At 41.7% G+C, this 15,196-nt stretch overlaps 1 protein-coding gene across 1 annotated transcript; it reads right to left on the bottom strand.

Annotated features, from left to right (window-relative positions):
- Positions 1-597: 597 nt before the first annotated feature.
- Positions 598-11,587, bottom strand: LOC121624271 (oxygen-regulated protein 1-like). The gene is made up of 5 exons (XM_041961925.1): positions 11,508-11,587; positions 9,592-10,246; positions 8,752-8,908; positions 7,530-8,359; positions 598-4,688 (listed from the first exon to the last, which is right to left on the bottom strand). Exons 2-5 carry the CDS (start codon positions 10,234-10,236, stop codon positions 1,398-1,400), a joined length of 4,923 nt encoding a protein of 1,640 aa, XP_041817859.1. The 5' UTR covers positions 10,237-10,246; positions 11,508-11,587; the 3' UTR covers positions 598-1,397.
- Between the last annotated feature and the right edge of the window lie 3,609 nt (positions 11,588-15,196).

The following is a 15,196-nucleotide window of genomic DNA, read 5'->3' on the forward strand; positions in this document are numbered from 1 at the left end:
AAACCAAGCTTTCTTTAATGTAAAATTATTATCTCCAGAATGTTAGCTACAAATAAATTGTAGTTATTGCTGGCATATATACTGTGTACACATGTTTGAGCTAAGTGTCAAATGTGGGCCTTTCCAGCTGTCATGTTTTCTCGTAGGTGCAGATGTAAACACTCCTGTCTTAGTGCATTCCTCGACACTCCTGTCACAACACGAGCCTACTCGGTGGCAACTTCTGAGAAACAAAACAACCTTAGAACAACATGGATACTTCCTCAGGCTGAGAGTGAGAAAACAAGAGGCCTCCGCTGCTCCTCAGAGATCTGATGCTAATCAGCAGGAGAAAACCACTGAGCTGAGCTTCCTAAGGTATCTTTAACACAACGGTCACCTTGGCCTTTTGACTTTTAGTCACACTGGGATCTTCTCGATCAACTCATTTTCCCTGTGAGGCTAAATGCACAGTTTGTTTAACCCAATCCAGTATCCACGGTGATGATTTGGACAATTTAGTCCAGAAAAAGGTCATCACAGAGTAAAAACCAGCATTTGTAAATCCACTTTTATTCTTACACATCAATTTAAAGAGATAAAATTGTCAGCTGCCACATTGAAAACCATTTATCCTAATTCTAAAGGTCAGGTTATTGTAAATATGTGTTAAACTATGGTAACATAGTGAAACTCAGTGAATGTCTTATTTACACTTTACATAACCAATATACAAAACGACATTAAATCAAGCACCACACAGAGTACTCACTGACAGTTCCTACAATCTGCACACAAACTGTGTCACGTTCAGCTGCTTTTTCGACTGTGAGAAAAGAAACAACGTGACTTCGGCCTGGACTCCAGCCCACACCTGAGCTGCAACCACAAACTGACCCGTTCATTCAGTGCAGTGGGGGATTGGCCTTGTTGCCTGACATCTGCGGGGACTTGATCGGTTTTAAGAGTTTTAAAACAAGATTACAGTAATGCTCTCGGTACTTGTTCTGTTGACAGGCAACCTATTAGAAGAAAAGAGCTGCTCTGGAGTGGCTTGAATGGCAAATACACAATCAAGATGTTACAAAAACACATTCACTAATTTCACATTAAACAAGGAGCACAGACTGACAATCATCGATCACAAGCTCTTAATATTAACGTACATGGTAAAATATGATGGTTGATTCAAGGTTAATCCATTGGCTTGTGCATCTGTGACACATTGCTCCACATTCAGGAGTTAGCTCAGATGAGCTGACATATGATCGCGTATTATGCCAAGGCTATGGCAACGTCAAACATTAGGCACCAAAGACAATATATCATACTGCAGCCCAACAGTCTGTGGTTATTTGGACAAAACAGCCTTAGTCCTTGTTTTGTGATTGTGTGTTAAAAAGCTAAAAGAAGTGTCCTCACAGGATGGGACAGTTCTGACCACAGAAATTGTACAGTAAGTCCAACATGTCGGGCTCCTGAAGCCTTCTGTTCATAACACCTTGACCTCTCCCAGGCTGCGCAACTACAACCTCACCATCAGGTGGACGCTCTATCAGCGGGTGCACTTTATTATCCATCATCTTGAAGTCACTAACACTCACTCCAGGCAGCGTGCCGTTCCTCTCTGCCCACATTTTGGTGTCCTCTGGATTGTCCTTTGTATCTAGGATGCTGTCGCCAGTCACGCTGCTCTTGCTAACTGTGCTCAGGTCATCCTGACACGCGTCTGAGTCGCTGGCATGAGGCAAAGAAAAGTAGGTGCACTTCCTTGAAAATGACTTCTTGTCTTCCAGTTCTTCAGACTTTGTGCTGAAAAGGGAATACGGTGTGTTCTCTTCAGTATCCTCACACGTTGCATCGCCTTCAGGAGAGTTTCTTAACGTTTTGTTTATTCCAACTGGGTCTGAAACAGACTTTCTGATCTGTGTGTTCTCTCTAAAGAGCCATTGTCCGTTATCAGTGGAGATGCTGTCTCCAGGCCCGACTTGTGCATTAAAAGCAACACATCGCGTTGCTTCACTGAGGGTGTCCAGTGCGTTAGTGGAGTTGAAGTAAGACAGCTCAGACATGGCTTTGGACCGGGCTATGTGGAAGGGAGAGAAAATGTTTGAATGGTCTTTCTTTTTTTGTTTTGGGGCAGATGGAGGCCTTTCACTTGCTTCCTCATCAGGATTAACATCTTTCTTGCCATAAAGCCGTTCAATTGTTCTCCTCACAAAGCCTTTAGTGATGGATTTCCGTGCTGAGTCATCCTCGCCGCTGGACAGCTCACTTGAAGTCTGAGACTGATACCCACCGCTAGCTGAGGTCTCTGTTCTCAGCTCGGACAGCTCTGATGTGTTGGGGCTTGGGAAACGTCTGTGTCCATGCTGGATATCTGTTGCACTCTTTGCCAGGAACATTTCCCTGATGGATCTGACCCTGTTGCCTTCAGGTTCCGTGGTTACGACGCCGCTGGAATCGTAGCTGAAAGATAATGATGACTGAGGTGCTGAGCGGGTGCCGAGAGACGACTCAGATGTGGGCAGTTCAGGGGGTGAATCTTCAAGATCTGACTCAAGAGGGGCATTTCTTTGTGAGAAACGTCTCATGTGAGAGCTTAGTGCTGATTTGTCTCTGTTCTGGGCATCTGCAACTTGCTTTTCCAGAAGAGTTACTCTCTCTGCGATAGACTGGGATATTATTTCTTCAGGTGGATTCTTGAGTTGTTCTACAGCCTTTTCATATTTTTTAACTTCTGACTGTGTTACCAGTGAAGATGGTTGATAATCCTCTGTGTATCTGTCCACATTGGCGTGTTCCTCCTCTGAGTTGGACTCTTTTTCATAGTAGCTTAGCTCTTCTTCGTTTGAGCTGCTAATTTGTTCATCTTCGACCTTTGGTTGCTCTACCTCTACATGGTCTTCATAGCTGCTGTGGTCATTCCCACTATCCTCATCTGCATTAAATCTATCATGCTTGACTAAACTATCAGACTTTACCAAACTGCTGTTGTCTTTTTTGGTATATGGATCCTGATTTTCTATCAAATTGCTTAGATCCCCTTCTACAGTGTTCTGACTTTTTATCTGATCACTAATTTGTGTTTTATCAGAATGCTGCTCCTCATCATCTGAGCTGACCCTGTCCTCCTCCGCCTCCTCTATCAAAGTCTTTAACTCTGTATGCTTTCTTATTTGTCGTGGAACATCATTAACATGTCCATCGTCCCCCATGCTCTCCTGCTCTTCCTCATTGCTAGACAAACTTTCCTCAATGATAACCTTTAGTTCTTTACATGCAACCTCAGGCTCTCCTTCCTCTGAGGATAACTCATCGTGGTCTGAGTTAGATGGACTTGCAGGGTGAGACAAAGGGTCTTTGTTGCTCAGCTCCGTACATTCAACCTCAGGTTGTTCTTCCTCTGACAAAGACTCGCTTTGACGAGTTAGGCTGGATGTTCTTCCCTTCCCTCTTACATTCAGCTCTACATAGTAGTTGGAGCTTGGTTGCTTCTCCTCTTCCTCCTCAGAGTGACTTTCAGGGTGGGACAAGTCGTCACTTTCCCTGCTCTCCTGTTCCAATCCCCCACATTCAACTTCTGGTTCCTCTTCTGAACTATGTTGCTCACCTGCTTCTGAGCTTGATACACTTTGCTCACAGCTCACTTTCTGCTCTAAATCTTCACTGGCATTCAACATGTTCTGCTCTTCCTGTTCCGAACCTGCCTCATCATCATTGGTTTGCTCTTTCTCAGGGACACTCATGCTCTCCTCACTGTGTACCTGCAGCTCATTTACCTTAATGTCTTTCTCCTCCACCTCAGAGGTACAACTGTCTTGTTCAAGGTTTTTCTTGCTGTTGACTACTCCATTCATGTTTGCCTCCTCTTGGTTTGACTCTTCATCATGGCCTTGCTCCTGACTTTTCTCTCCCTGATTTTCTTGATTTACTGCATCCATACATACAGACTGCATACCCTCCTCATTCCTTTTTACAAGCAGTACTGGACTGTGAAGGTTCCTTGCTTCGTGTGTCTGTTCATCATTTGGTTCAGCTGGTGGACATTTGGCCACACCATTCTCCCCATATTTGCTGTCCTTGTCTTTAGTTGCCTGGCCAGCTGGTTTGTGCTTCGCGTTCTCTTTTATACTACCCTTACTGGGTTGTTTTGGCTGGTTAATGTCTGTAAATTTTTTAATGATGAACCTTACATCAACATTAACTGTCTCATCTTCAGCGGCATCATCAACATTAGCAACATCTTCAGTGGATAAATGAGAGTCTTTTGGTGACAGATCCAGTTTTTCGCTAATCCTGGCAGACAACTTTTCTTTATCATCATTGCCACTGTTGCCACCCACTGAAAGGGTGGCCAATTCCTCCTTGAGCTTCACAGGTATGTCAAGATTATCCATGATCTCATCAATACCATTTTCATCCGTGTCACAGTCCTTTTCAGGGCTAGCTTTGTCTGCGAGTTCTTGCTCTGAACCATTTGGTGTTGAGCTGCGACTCTTGCATTTTTCGCTGAGCTCCTGAAAGCCCTTCCAGCTTTCCAGGAGCTGCTTTGAAGCTGACCGCTGCAAATTTGACAAACTAACTTTTAACTTGTGGGAATCCTCAATGCTGGCAATTTCCCTGAGAGAACTGATCATTTTCAAAGCCTCGGCACAGCTGACGTTGTTTACGTTCAGCTCATCCATATTTCGGGTCGTCAGGCCTTCCTTTAGAGTCATGACGGACAAGAAAGCAAGGAGAGCTTTAGATGATGAGCCAAAGGTAGAGGCCACATGAGAGGAGAAGTCAGGCAGGCTGTTGGATTTTTCCAGGCATGATGGACGTTTGTTCTGTGTCATTTGTCTTATTGATTTTATTGAGTAGCAAATCTCCTCAAGCACAGGTTTCATGTTTGGCTGATTTGCGATGTTCAATGGCTGTGGCATTAGTTGTATTTCTGCCTTGGGTCTCTCTGTTATAAGGTCATCTGTCTTGTTTGCCTTATTTTCATCACTCTGATCAGCATCCAATGGCGTAAGAGTGTTAGAAGTCAGAGTTTTGTCCAGTTCAGCTGTTGATTTTACTGACTGTGGTGTCTGGTGACTCTTTCTTTCGGATGTTTTCCTTTGTGTCTTATTCGTTGGCTCTGAAGTACTGTCTGAGGAAAGATTTCTGGAGAGAAACTTTCTACTTGACTTGTGTCTCACAGGTGGTGACACCATGTCCAGAGACTGAGAATATGGAGATGGCCTCTTTTGTAGTTTAGGTATAGAAAGCATCTGCTTTCTCTCAGTGGAAGGACTAGCATTTGGTGTCGCATGTTTTCGTATCCCAATATTTGGTGACATAGTTTTATCTGGAGCATGGTTATGTATTGATGATAATTTTGGAGAGTTAGAAGGAAGTTCAGGAGAGAATTTCTTGGTTTGGGATTTTCTCTCTGGAGATGGACTGCTCATAAGCTTTACTTTTTTCATAAAGGGTTTAGGTGATGATGCCTCCTTTTGAGTTAAAAGTGATGTTTTATTCATTTTTGTCTCTTGAAATGGAAGCTCACTCGGTGGAGGAGCCTCACTTGATGAAATACTGCCTGATGACATTCTCTCTTCAGATGTTAAACTAGTAGGAGATGTAGAAGTACAACACGACAGACTATTTTTCAAATCTAAGATGCTCTTTGATTGCTGTGTCTCTTCTGGTGGGGTGTCACTCAGCCATGTCCCTGTTGAACAGATGCCGTTTGGCAGCACATTATCACCCATGTTGATGGGACTAGATGATGTGGTTGTCTCTGCAGTGGCATCACTACATAAAGTATATTTATCCAGACAAGCCTTTCTCAGAGACATTTTCCTGTCAAGAGATAGATTACTGACCAAAGGGGCCCTTTTAATAGATTGACTTCTTGGTAATGGTGCTTCCCCCGGCGTGGCAGGAATGTCAGTCTGAATCGATGTTGTCATTTCCATTGTGTGGTCGGTGGGTGATATGGCCTTGTCAGATGTAGGACTGATGGATAACGGATGATTATCTGACATTTGACTGCTCACTGATGAGAGCCTGTATAATGGGCTGCTGACCGCTGAGGATGCATCCATCACACAATATTCAGTGTTTGATAGGTCTGTGTTTTCAGCAGGTGGCGGGGGAGGTGGTAGCTCCATGGAAAGTGAATTGGAAAGTGTTGCTTTTTGAAATGAGATCTTGATTAGTCTATCAGTTGGCGGAATACTTTCAGGAAAGGAATGATGTGAGAGAGGCTTTATTTCTTCTTTATTTTTCTGAGCTAAACTATTGTAGTTTTCTGTGTTTGTTGTAGTTTCATGACGATCAATGATTTGCTGATTGACTGTGGTTTTCTTCATTGATGGACTTGATAATTTGTTGTCAAATGACTGGATTCTTTGTTTGACAGAAGCTCCTTGCACGTTCTCAAGCAGAAGGTCACTTTTGAGAGTTTGACATGTTTGTATTTCCAGTGTCTCCTCCAAACACTTTACCTCCTCTGCCACAATCATCAAGCTGTTATCATTTTCAGACTCTCCACACATGCTGCTTTCTGTTTGTACAAGAGTAACTGCTTGTAATTTTTCACCTTCCTCATCTGGGTAGGCTGTGGGGTTGAGATGGGCTTTCTCCAGCCAGTTTTCCACATATTCATTAGTAACGGAGCTGGAGGAGTTAAAAGCAGGCAATGACATGCTTTCGTTGACATCATAGGACTCGTTTTCGCTCTTTTTCTCCTGGTGCATTGATGTCTGCCGTGTCAGTATTCCCCGTGGTTGGCTTACTTCATTGGGAGCAACATTCAGCCTGATTTTTTCAAAAGAACCCCTCTCACTCTTATTCTCTTTCAATTCTGATTTTATATTTGGGTCTTTGAGAATACATTTCATTGTGTCATCCGACTGCTGTGTGCTCTTTGTTGAAACACCCCCGTCTCCATTTTGTGTTGGTCCCTTTTTCAGCTTCATTGTGCTTTTTGCTGATTTTGATTTACTCCCATAAATTTTCTTGATGAACCCAGCACTGGAGAAAGTTTTCACTTTCTTATGTTTCTGGGTTGCTTCTGCATAATTTGTTTTTGGTCTTTTCCCTGGTGATATAAGTCGACGACCATGTTTGTTACTCACTTTGGGTTTTGAAGATACCCTCTTATCTTTATTGACCTCTCTTTGTTGATGCTTGTCTTTGCTTTCATTGGGTTTTGGGAATTGTTGCTGAGCAGTTGCTGCTTGAATTTCATCGGTGTTCAGCGGGGGCAATGTTAAATCAGATGTTACTGACATGCTCTCAGTTCTCCAGATGCTGATTGACTCAGAAGCTGTCGATGGTCTCCAGACCTCGGCTTCAAACTCATTATTGGAGGAGAGCTGTCCAGTTCCAGAGGTAGCTGGCCTGCAAAAAGGAATCCCAGGAGCAGACACACCCTGTGCACAAAGGTTTGCAAAGAAGTTATCCTGACAGGTCTGCTGTTCATATATGTGTAAGACAGTTTCGGTGACCTCCTCTCTGCTGGATTCAGTCTGTAGGATTTCAGTCATCCCTGCTGATTTGAATGTGGATACATTTCTGCAGTTTATATTGTTGGCATCCACAGAGCCAAATCTTCTAGGTTTGGGCACTGGTTTAGTGCTGCTCTGTTTGAACATGCAGTACTGCTCAGTCATGGCTCCATGTTCTGTGTGCTCTCTGTAGCAGTAGCCTTCCTGAAACCCCTCTGCTGTCAGTGATTTTATGCTCTCCACAGATGCTTGCTTTTTTCTAATTTGCTTGTGCCCTGGTGTAGGAGCTCTCTTAGGGGACACCACCACTGTCTGTTCTTTGACATTATCTTCTTCATTACCACTCTCACTGAAAGTTCCATTGCCCAGTGATGGTGGATCCTCATCATTGTTATCCTCAGTTTTGTCCTTGTTGATGGTGTCGATGGAGGCAGCAGGGCTTTGTAAATCCAGTATATTAGATTTAAGTGAGCTGATCTCCTGTTCTGCTTCAGGCTGTGGTAAACAAGTCGCATTAAGCTGATTGGCTACACTTGAGCGTGTCAGAGTGGTCGTCCAATGGATGGTTTCCTCTTCCTTAATTGTCAGACGCACCTTCATCTCCACTGTCATGCTACCATCTTGGTTAACTCGAAAGGACTTCTCAATGTCGTCCTCTGTGGGCAGCAAGCAGTCCTGCCCTCCAGCTCCATCACCAAGGCAGATGTCACCCTCTGTTTCTGCTACTGACTCCAACATATGACCTGACTCCAACTCCATAGAGTTTGTGGGGTAACTGGGCAGGTCACATGAACTTTCTGCGATGGAGTCATGGATCCGATTCACAATGTACCGCTCAGATGAGGGAGAGAACTTTCTTGACTTTGAAGTATATGACAGAGACTTCTTTTTGCCTTTTAAGTCAGTCAGCGAGGCACAAAAAAGGTTCAAGTAGAAATGTTCAATGATTTAAGGCAAGAATTGAAGTGGAAACCCAGGAAGCATGAAAGAAGAAGACAGAGAAGAAAGAAACGTTACAAAGATAATACAACTAGTCACAGCTCATGAAGAACAATAGCCAACAGCCACGTAGACGGTGTATGTAGGTCATCTACGGTATTATGCATGATATCATTGCCTCAGCACTTTGCCAGTCTTCATCCCATGAGAGCAGGTAGATTACTGCAGACACACTGTACGTGTAAGTCGACTAAGGGTCTATTAATGAGAATAAATGTTCTCATCAACTAAATAAAAATGATAGCATAGGTATCCATCAAAAAAGCAGATTCCTATGGAAACTTACGGTTGAAAGCCTTTAGTCTTCTGAGATGCATTCGACTGGTAGGCAGCATTGTTGGAGCTGGTGATTTCTGTACATTGTAGGTTGCAGGCCTGAATGGCTCCCTGCCTGCAGCCACGACTATCCCAGAGCACAATATCAAACCTGGAAGACCATCCACCTGCAGGAGACAGAAAAATAAAAGGATTTATCCCTCCTAAGGCATTTTACTGCGTTAGCACCAGATAGAACCTTGAATCCACATTTGTTAGATATGTATAGAATTGAGAAGTACATGCATGCACATATATGGCAAGTCTGTATTATTGTTTGTTAAAATGGCACCCTGCCAGGTGCTGAATTTACAATATATTCTGGGCCCAAAGCCTGACAGTGAAGTGTCCCAGAATGCCTTTCTGCGTATTAGGTGAGTTGCTAAAGAAGCTTAAAACTTTCTCTCCTCATGTGACAGTTATTTACGGGCAAGGTTTGAACCAGTCGATCATGGGTCAATAATGGAGCTACTAAAACCTAAAACCTCTATATTAGCGTTGTATTTGAAAATAATCATTTCAGGGCAATGTCTATGCATTTTTAAGTGCTTTAACTTTGAAAACTATATTGCACACCATGTATCTGGTCAAAAATATTCTTAAGAAATAAAACTACTATGTAATAATATTGTCATAGTTTTGTAAAATGAGGCTATACTTGAGTGTGCTTTCAGATTTCAGATTGGGCATTAGAAGTGAAGATTGGGTGTATATATAATGGGAAATTACTCTGTATGAAATGCTTGCAAAACCCTGTTTCTTAGAAATGAATTGTGCTGCATGTGTTGTATTGACAGAGGAGAACACTCACCCGTCTGCCATCAGATGTGTGTAATTTCACCACATGGAACTGCAATAGCTCTGAAATATATTCCAGGATGGACTCAAAAGTGGGTGTAGTCCTCTTATTAAGCACCACAGTGTGTTTTACAATGGGGTCACCATTCTGAAAAACCAGTAGCCTTTTTGGTGTGCGCATAACCACCAGTTCCTTCTTGTGGATGTTCTGGCCGGGGAAAAACCTGGCCTGCTGTACAGTCCGGCGGCGGGAGCTAACAGGCCTGGCATGGTACCAGGGCGGCAGCTTCTTCCTGGCCAGTGCCAGGTTGATCGGTTTTACCTTACGGCTGTCAGAGCAGATGTAGGATTTCCCATCTTCCAGTTCATCCAAAGTATAGATCGCATGAACCCCCCGAGGAGTGGTGATGTTCCTCACCCCAAACGGCAGGGGAACCTTTTTAGAGAGACTGTCCAGGAGTGCATCAAATGTCTTAAAGGTGCGGTTGTTGATGACCATGCGCAGACCGCTGAACTGAGGATCTCCACTTTTGTAAAAGCAGACCCGCTTGGATAGGATAGGGTCAATGATGCTTGGGTGGCGTGGGGTGCCAAAGGAGTGCCCACTCCCTGATGACTGGTCAGGGAGGATCCTCCGAAGCCCCGTCTCATTCATCATTGTTGATTGGCTGGAAGGGGAGCAAAGGAGAAGTCAAGAATTAGCTGTTCAGTAGAAACATAAAGGTTCTCCATGGTGTGGCACAGAAAATGGTGAAAACAATGTTTTTGATTCCTCAGTAGCAAAGCTTCCTCCACAGAATCAATAATGAGGAGGTCTAAAATGTTCCTTAAGTTGCTTCTACACATAAAGCATTGCCAATTTTTTACAGTAAACAATAATCCTCACAGATATTGTCCATTTATTTTGTCCAATTTTATAAATATACAAAGTAGAGGGTATAATTAAAGCCTAATTGCTGCCTGTGATGCAGTAACAAATAACCATGAGAAGAATAAAATGGTTTGAGACATCTGTGCTCATAAGACTTCTGTAACTGGGTCAACACACAAACATAAGCAGGCTGAACATAACACCTCGTTCAAGACAACTTAAATAATTTATGATGTGCAAACAGCTGAATGACGTCTTGCAAGCATATGTTGTTTACTTCTTACGAGTGCGGCCATCAGGTAACGTGGCCTCACTTCTGGGAACCTTGCCATGTGAATTGCACCTTCAATTATTTGATTACCTGGGTTTTAACGACACTGTGGCGAACAAGTGATACGCAACTGTTTGGCAGATTCTTCTCTTTGACCAGTATTTACTGCAACCAGTATTTCTTTTAGCATAATTATTAGTTTATGTGAATTATTTTATAACACATTTTAGTATTATGCTTTTAATATAGAAATTGTATATAAGAATATTCAAGAATGGAATTGATGGGATCTATAAAAACAGAAACCCTTTGGTGAATCAGATAACTAACTGATGTCTCAACACTTCAAGTCAATCAATCAAAACTTTTTTAACACTGAATTTCTGAATTATTGTGCACTTCACATGAAAAATTGTTATTCATATAAAATATTATTAATTATAACTGATTTTATTAAATGTGATTTAAATAATGTTGTATTTAATTTGAAAAGTTGATAAAGACATTTTAGATGTATTATTTAGTATTACTTGTTAACCCTATCAGTATTATTTGTCAATAGACACATGAAATAGAAATAATAATAAAAAAAATTAGAAGTAATTGTTGCTTGCAAAAAAACAAAACAACAAAAAACAACAGGCCTGATTAAAATATATGGTCATAGCATTTCTAATGCTGCAAAAGTAACACATAACTACAGACTATAACTGAAGATTCAAGTTAAACACAGTGAGCAAACAAATTGCAAAACAACACAAATTGCAGGATTTCAAAGTGGACTCACCTACGTCGGCATCACGAGTTTCCCAGCAGTTTTGAAAGGATCCATGAAATGTTATTCCGTGCTCTACATGATGACTGCCGTTGAACTAAGTGCACAGCAACAGTTTATTTCGGGAGACACCAGCATGGTTAATTTGCTTAATCTTTGCTTAAAGTTAATCTCCACTGCAAGTGCAGCGCTTGGAAATCCTCTTCAGAAAGGTGTGTCACACAGATGCATGTAGAGCTCTCATAGCAGGGCAGAGAAGTGGACTAAGGACCTGACATTGATTAATTACACATTTTATGTTAAATAGACCTGAAACACATTTGTGGGGAAGTTTTTCCCTGGGACTATATTGGCAATAGGGTCTTTTTTGCAGAACCAAAACAATTTTTACAACTTACTAAAGTACTTAATATTTTTCCAAAAAATAAAAAAAGTCACTCTTGCTGTGAGATACAATGGAGAATTTTTTTAAAAAAATTGGTCCAGTTGCATTGCAGTATAACAAAGCATCTTTTAATGTTTTCTGCACTTGTGTTTGCTTTTAATTGAGACCTAAACAAGAGCACAAAGCACGAATTAAAATGAGAGCAGCAGATGGTAAAATGGAGTCCAGCTCTAATATCCATGCAGGGTCGTAATCTAATTTACGAACTCTTCAGATAATAAGGATTAAGGGGCTCTCCATTGGCAGGACCCTGAGAGAGGAGCACTTATTTTCAATGAAAGGAGTAAACATTCACCTTAACACCTAGAAATAAAGAGAAATCAGACAGATTATCAACAAGTAAGGTATATCAGAGATTAGTTTTGTCTTTGGAGGATGAGACGGTGTGATCTGAACATGCAGTACATGTTAGTATAAAATATAATAACACATTTATAAATAACATGGACATTCCTTTAATAGCAAAGACACACAAGCTCGTTCTAGAAATACAATTAAGTTTAGAAGGGTAGTGGAGTCCAGTAGATTAGGTTGAACCGTATTACTGGGGGTATTAGCTGGTCATGTATACGCTTAACCATGAACTATCACGAGTTGCATAACAGTTACCAAAACCAAGTCTATTTCTGTAGTGAAAGGGATTAGCCGACAAGGGATAACTTCATTCCACAGTAAACCTGGGGCTGAAGTTAAGGAATCAAAGGAATATACAAAAGTTATCAGGTTTCAGTGCAGTATAAAAGGATAAAGTGATGACACGCTGTCATACTGTTTAGTTTGCTGCTGTAAAAATATCTCAGGTGTGTACGAGAGGGACGATATGTGCTGTAGGAAAGAATTCCAGCTGAACCCGACAGAGATTCAGGAATGCCACAGGAGGCTCCCATGCGCCTAGCCCATGACCCGTTCCCAAAACAACAACGAGCACAAAAATGTGAAAAATCCTTGAAAGGAAGCCGGGGGTGAACAATGGAGGAAGCCCTCAGAGTAAACAGGTAGGCCTGAAGCCTGCATGCCCCTCATTCCAGCCCTCTACTCCAGAGATAAGAGAGAAGCAAATGTCGAAACCAAGCGGGTAGAAACGTCTGGTCACACTGATACAGCGGCACAGATCCTGCCAAACATACGCGAATCAGACTGAAAATAGGCCTGAGCTGAAGCTCTGCACTCAAAGTAGCATGACAGGTAATAGCAACAAATGTCTGAAGCTCCATTTGTCACATAACCTTCCACGTCCCAGAGTTATACCGAACCAGCTGGTGATATGAATACTGTTATTTTTCCTTCACATGATTACATGTGAAATCACACGCCGCCATGACAGAGATATCTGTCTCTGCGTTCCGGGTGTATTGTCACCCCTTCCATGCTCTATTTTTAAGTCCTTGCGCCTATACTTCAACTAATTGGCGCCAAGTTAGATTCAAACCTATGCTGTTAATGGGAAAAAATGTGTGATATGTTTTGGCCCTTGTCCCCTTTCTATATTTGGCTCAGCGTCCTCTATGCAGCTGCTCCTCCAGATCTGTCTGCCTGTGTTCCCATCAAACACCTCTCTTCAGTCTGCACATATTGCCTCAATTCGAGAGGCAAAGAGTCTCAGCTAGCCCCAGTCGGCTCATGCTTAAAAGGACAGAAATAATTTGGTGGCTACATAGCAAATAACAGCAGTTCGCTCTGATGTTGTGTCGCGTTCAGCCTCTGCAGGGTCATTTGAAATAAAATGCCCAGCTTGTTCTGTAGCCCTTGTAAGAACTGGTTAAAATTCCAAGCATTGCAGCTGTCAGGAATTCAATTATAAGTGATACAGCTGCACTGTGACCAACAGCAGTTTTAAATATTCACCTCAATTAAAATCAAGGCAGCTGATCCTGCAAATATGACCTCTTTTGAACTTTTCTTGTGCCCCAAATCACTTTGTATTCTTCCAGAATTCTTGAATACATACAATAATGTTGATAAATTCCATTTTTCCTTTGAGGCCACTTGAATGTGCGATCAAAAAATTGTGGCTTGGCAGACGTTGAGCCAAAAATATGCTTACTATTCAAAATTCCATTCAAGTTGCATGATGATACATCTTTTTTCCCCTCTTAACTTCCAGTGGAATTCCCAGGTTTTGAATGAATCCCTGCCAAACAGGACTCATAAGGTCACACCACCGCCTGTCCCCTCCCCGCCAAAACCCCTCGCACAGCAGTCAGAGGTCCCCACCCCATCCATTTTGAGCACTCAGTATCAGCTGTGCCAAGCTTTTAATCTGCCTGGTGACATCCCAGTGTTTCCTGCATGGGACAGAGGGAAAGATAAGCACGCTTCTCTGTGCGGTAAATCACTCCACACTCCCACTCGTTCACTGATATGACCATTATTCAATTAGGCTGCACTCAAACTGACCACAGTTCTCGGTAATTACAGAGGCTTGGCGACTATTTTCCCATTATTTTGATTTTCTTCGCCCCTTTCTTCTCTTACTGACATCTGTTTTAATTGTTCAATGGCAAACATTAAGATTTTTTTTCGGTTTTGTGAATGGGGGAAAGTAACTGAGCACATCTTGAATTATTATATTATTGGGGAATACTTTATACTTCATAATCAAGTACCCAGTTATACTTTAGAAAAGTACCTTAAAAAAGTTAAGTTCTTCAGGAATCTAAGAAATAAGAACAAAGAGACACTGATACAAAGAAAAGGCACTCACATAAACTGAGCTACATTAACTGAAAAGTTGCAGTTTGTCAAATCACTATTTATTTTGACTATGTTACACATATAAGATTAGCTAGTAAAATGAGCTAGCTATATTGGCTTACCAGCATGGCTAATTTTAGCTAACAGCACCAATCATCGCCAATTAAGATATATATATATATATATATATATATATATATATATATATATATATACATCTTGTACTTGTGAAGCTGTTTTTACATTATTATGCTTACGTTATGCTGCTGGTGAGGTTTGTTTTGTTTAGAGCAGTGTTAGCCTAATACACTTATATTGCAATGACTTTGAGTAATGTTACGTAAGCTAACATTAGTAAAGGGCTGATATACATAGCACCCAGCTTCACTGGCTTACCAGCATGGCTAATGTTAGCTAATGTTAGCTGATGTTAGCATTGGCCTAAATAAGCTACGTCTACATTCTCGGAAAAAAAAATATTTTTCTTAATGTTGTACTTGTGAAGCCAGTTTTACATTATTATCCTCACCTTTTGCTTCTTGGTGACCCATGTTACAGCGAG

This window comes from Chelmon rostratus, chromosome 20 (assembly GCF_017976325.1).
Source record: "Chelmon rostratus isolate fCheRos1 chromosome 20, fCheRos1.pri, whole genome shotgun sequence".
NCBI classification, from domain to species: Eukaryota; Metazoa; Chordata; class Actinopteri; order Chaetodontiformes; family Chaetodontidae; genus Chelmon; species Chelmon rostratus.

Coding starts and splice junctions, on each gene's coding strand:
- LOC121624271 (XM_041961925.1), bottom strand. CDS start 10,236: ATGATGAATGAGACGGGGCTTCGGAGGATCCTCCCTGACCAGTCATCA. Junction 8,360..8,751: donor AAGACTAAAGGCTTTCAACC/GTAAGTTTCCAT, acceptor CTGACTTAAAAG/GCAAAAAGAAGTCTCTGTCA. Junction 4,689..7,529: donor ACAATATAAACTGCAGAAAT/GTATCCACATTC, acceptor ATGACTCTAAAG/GAAGGCCTGACGACCCGAAA.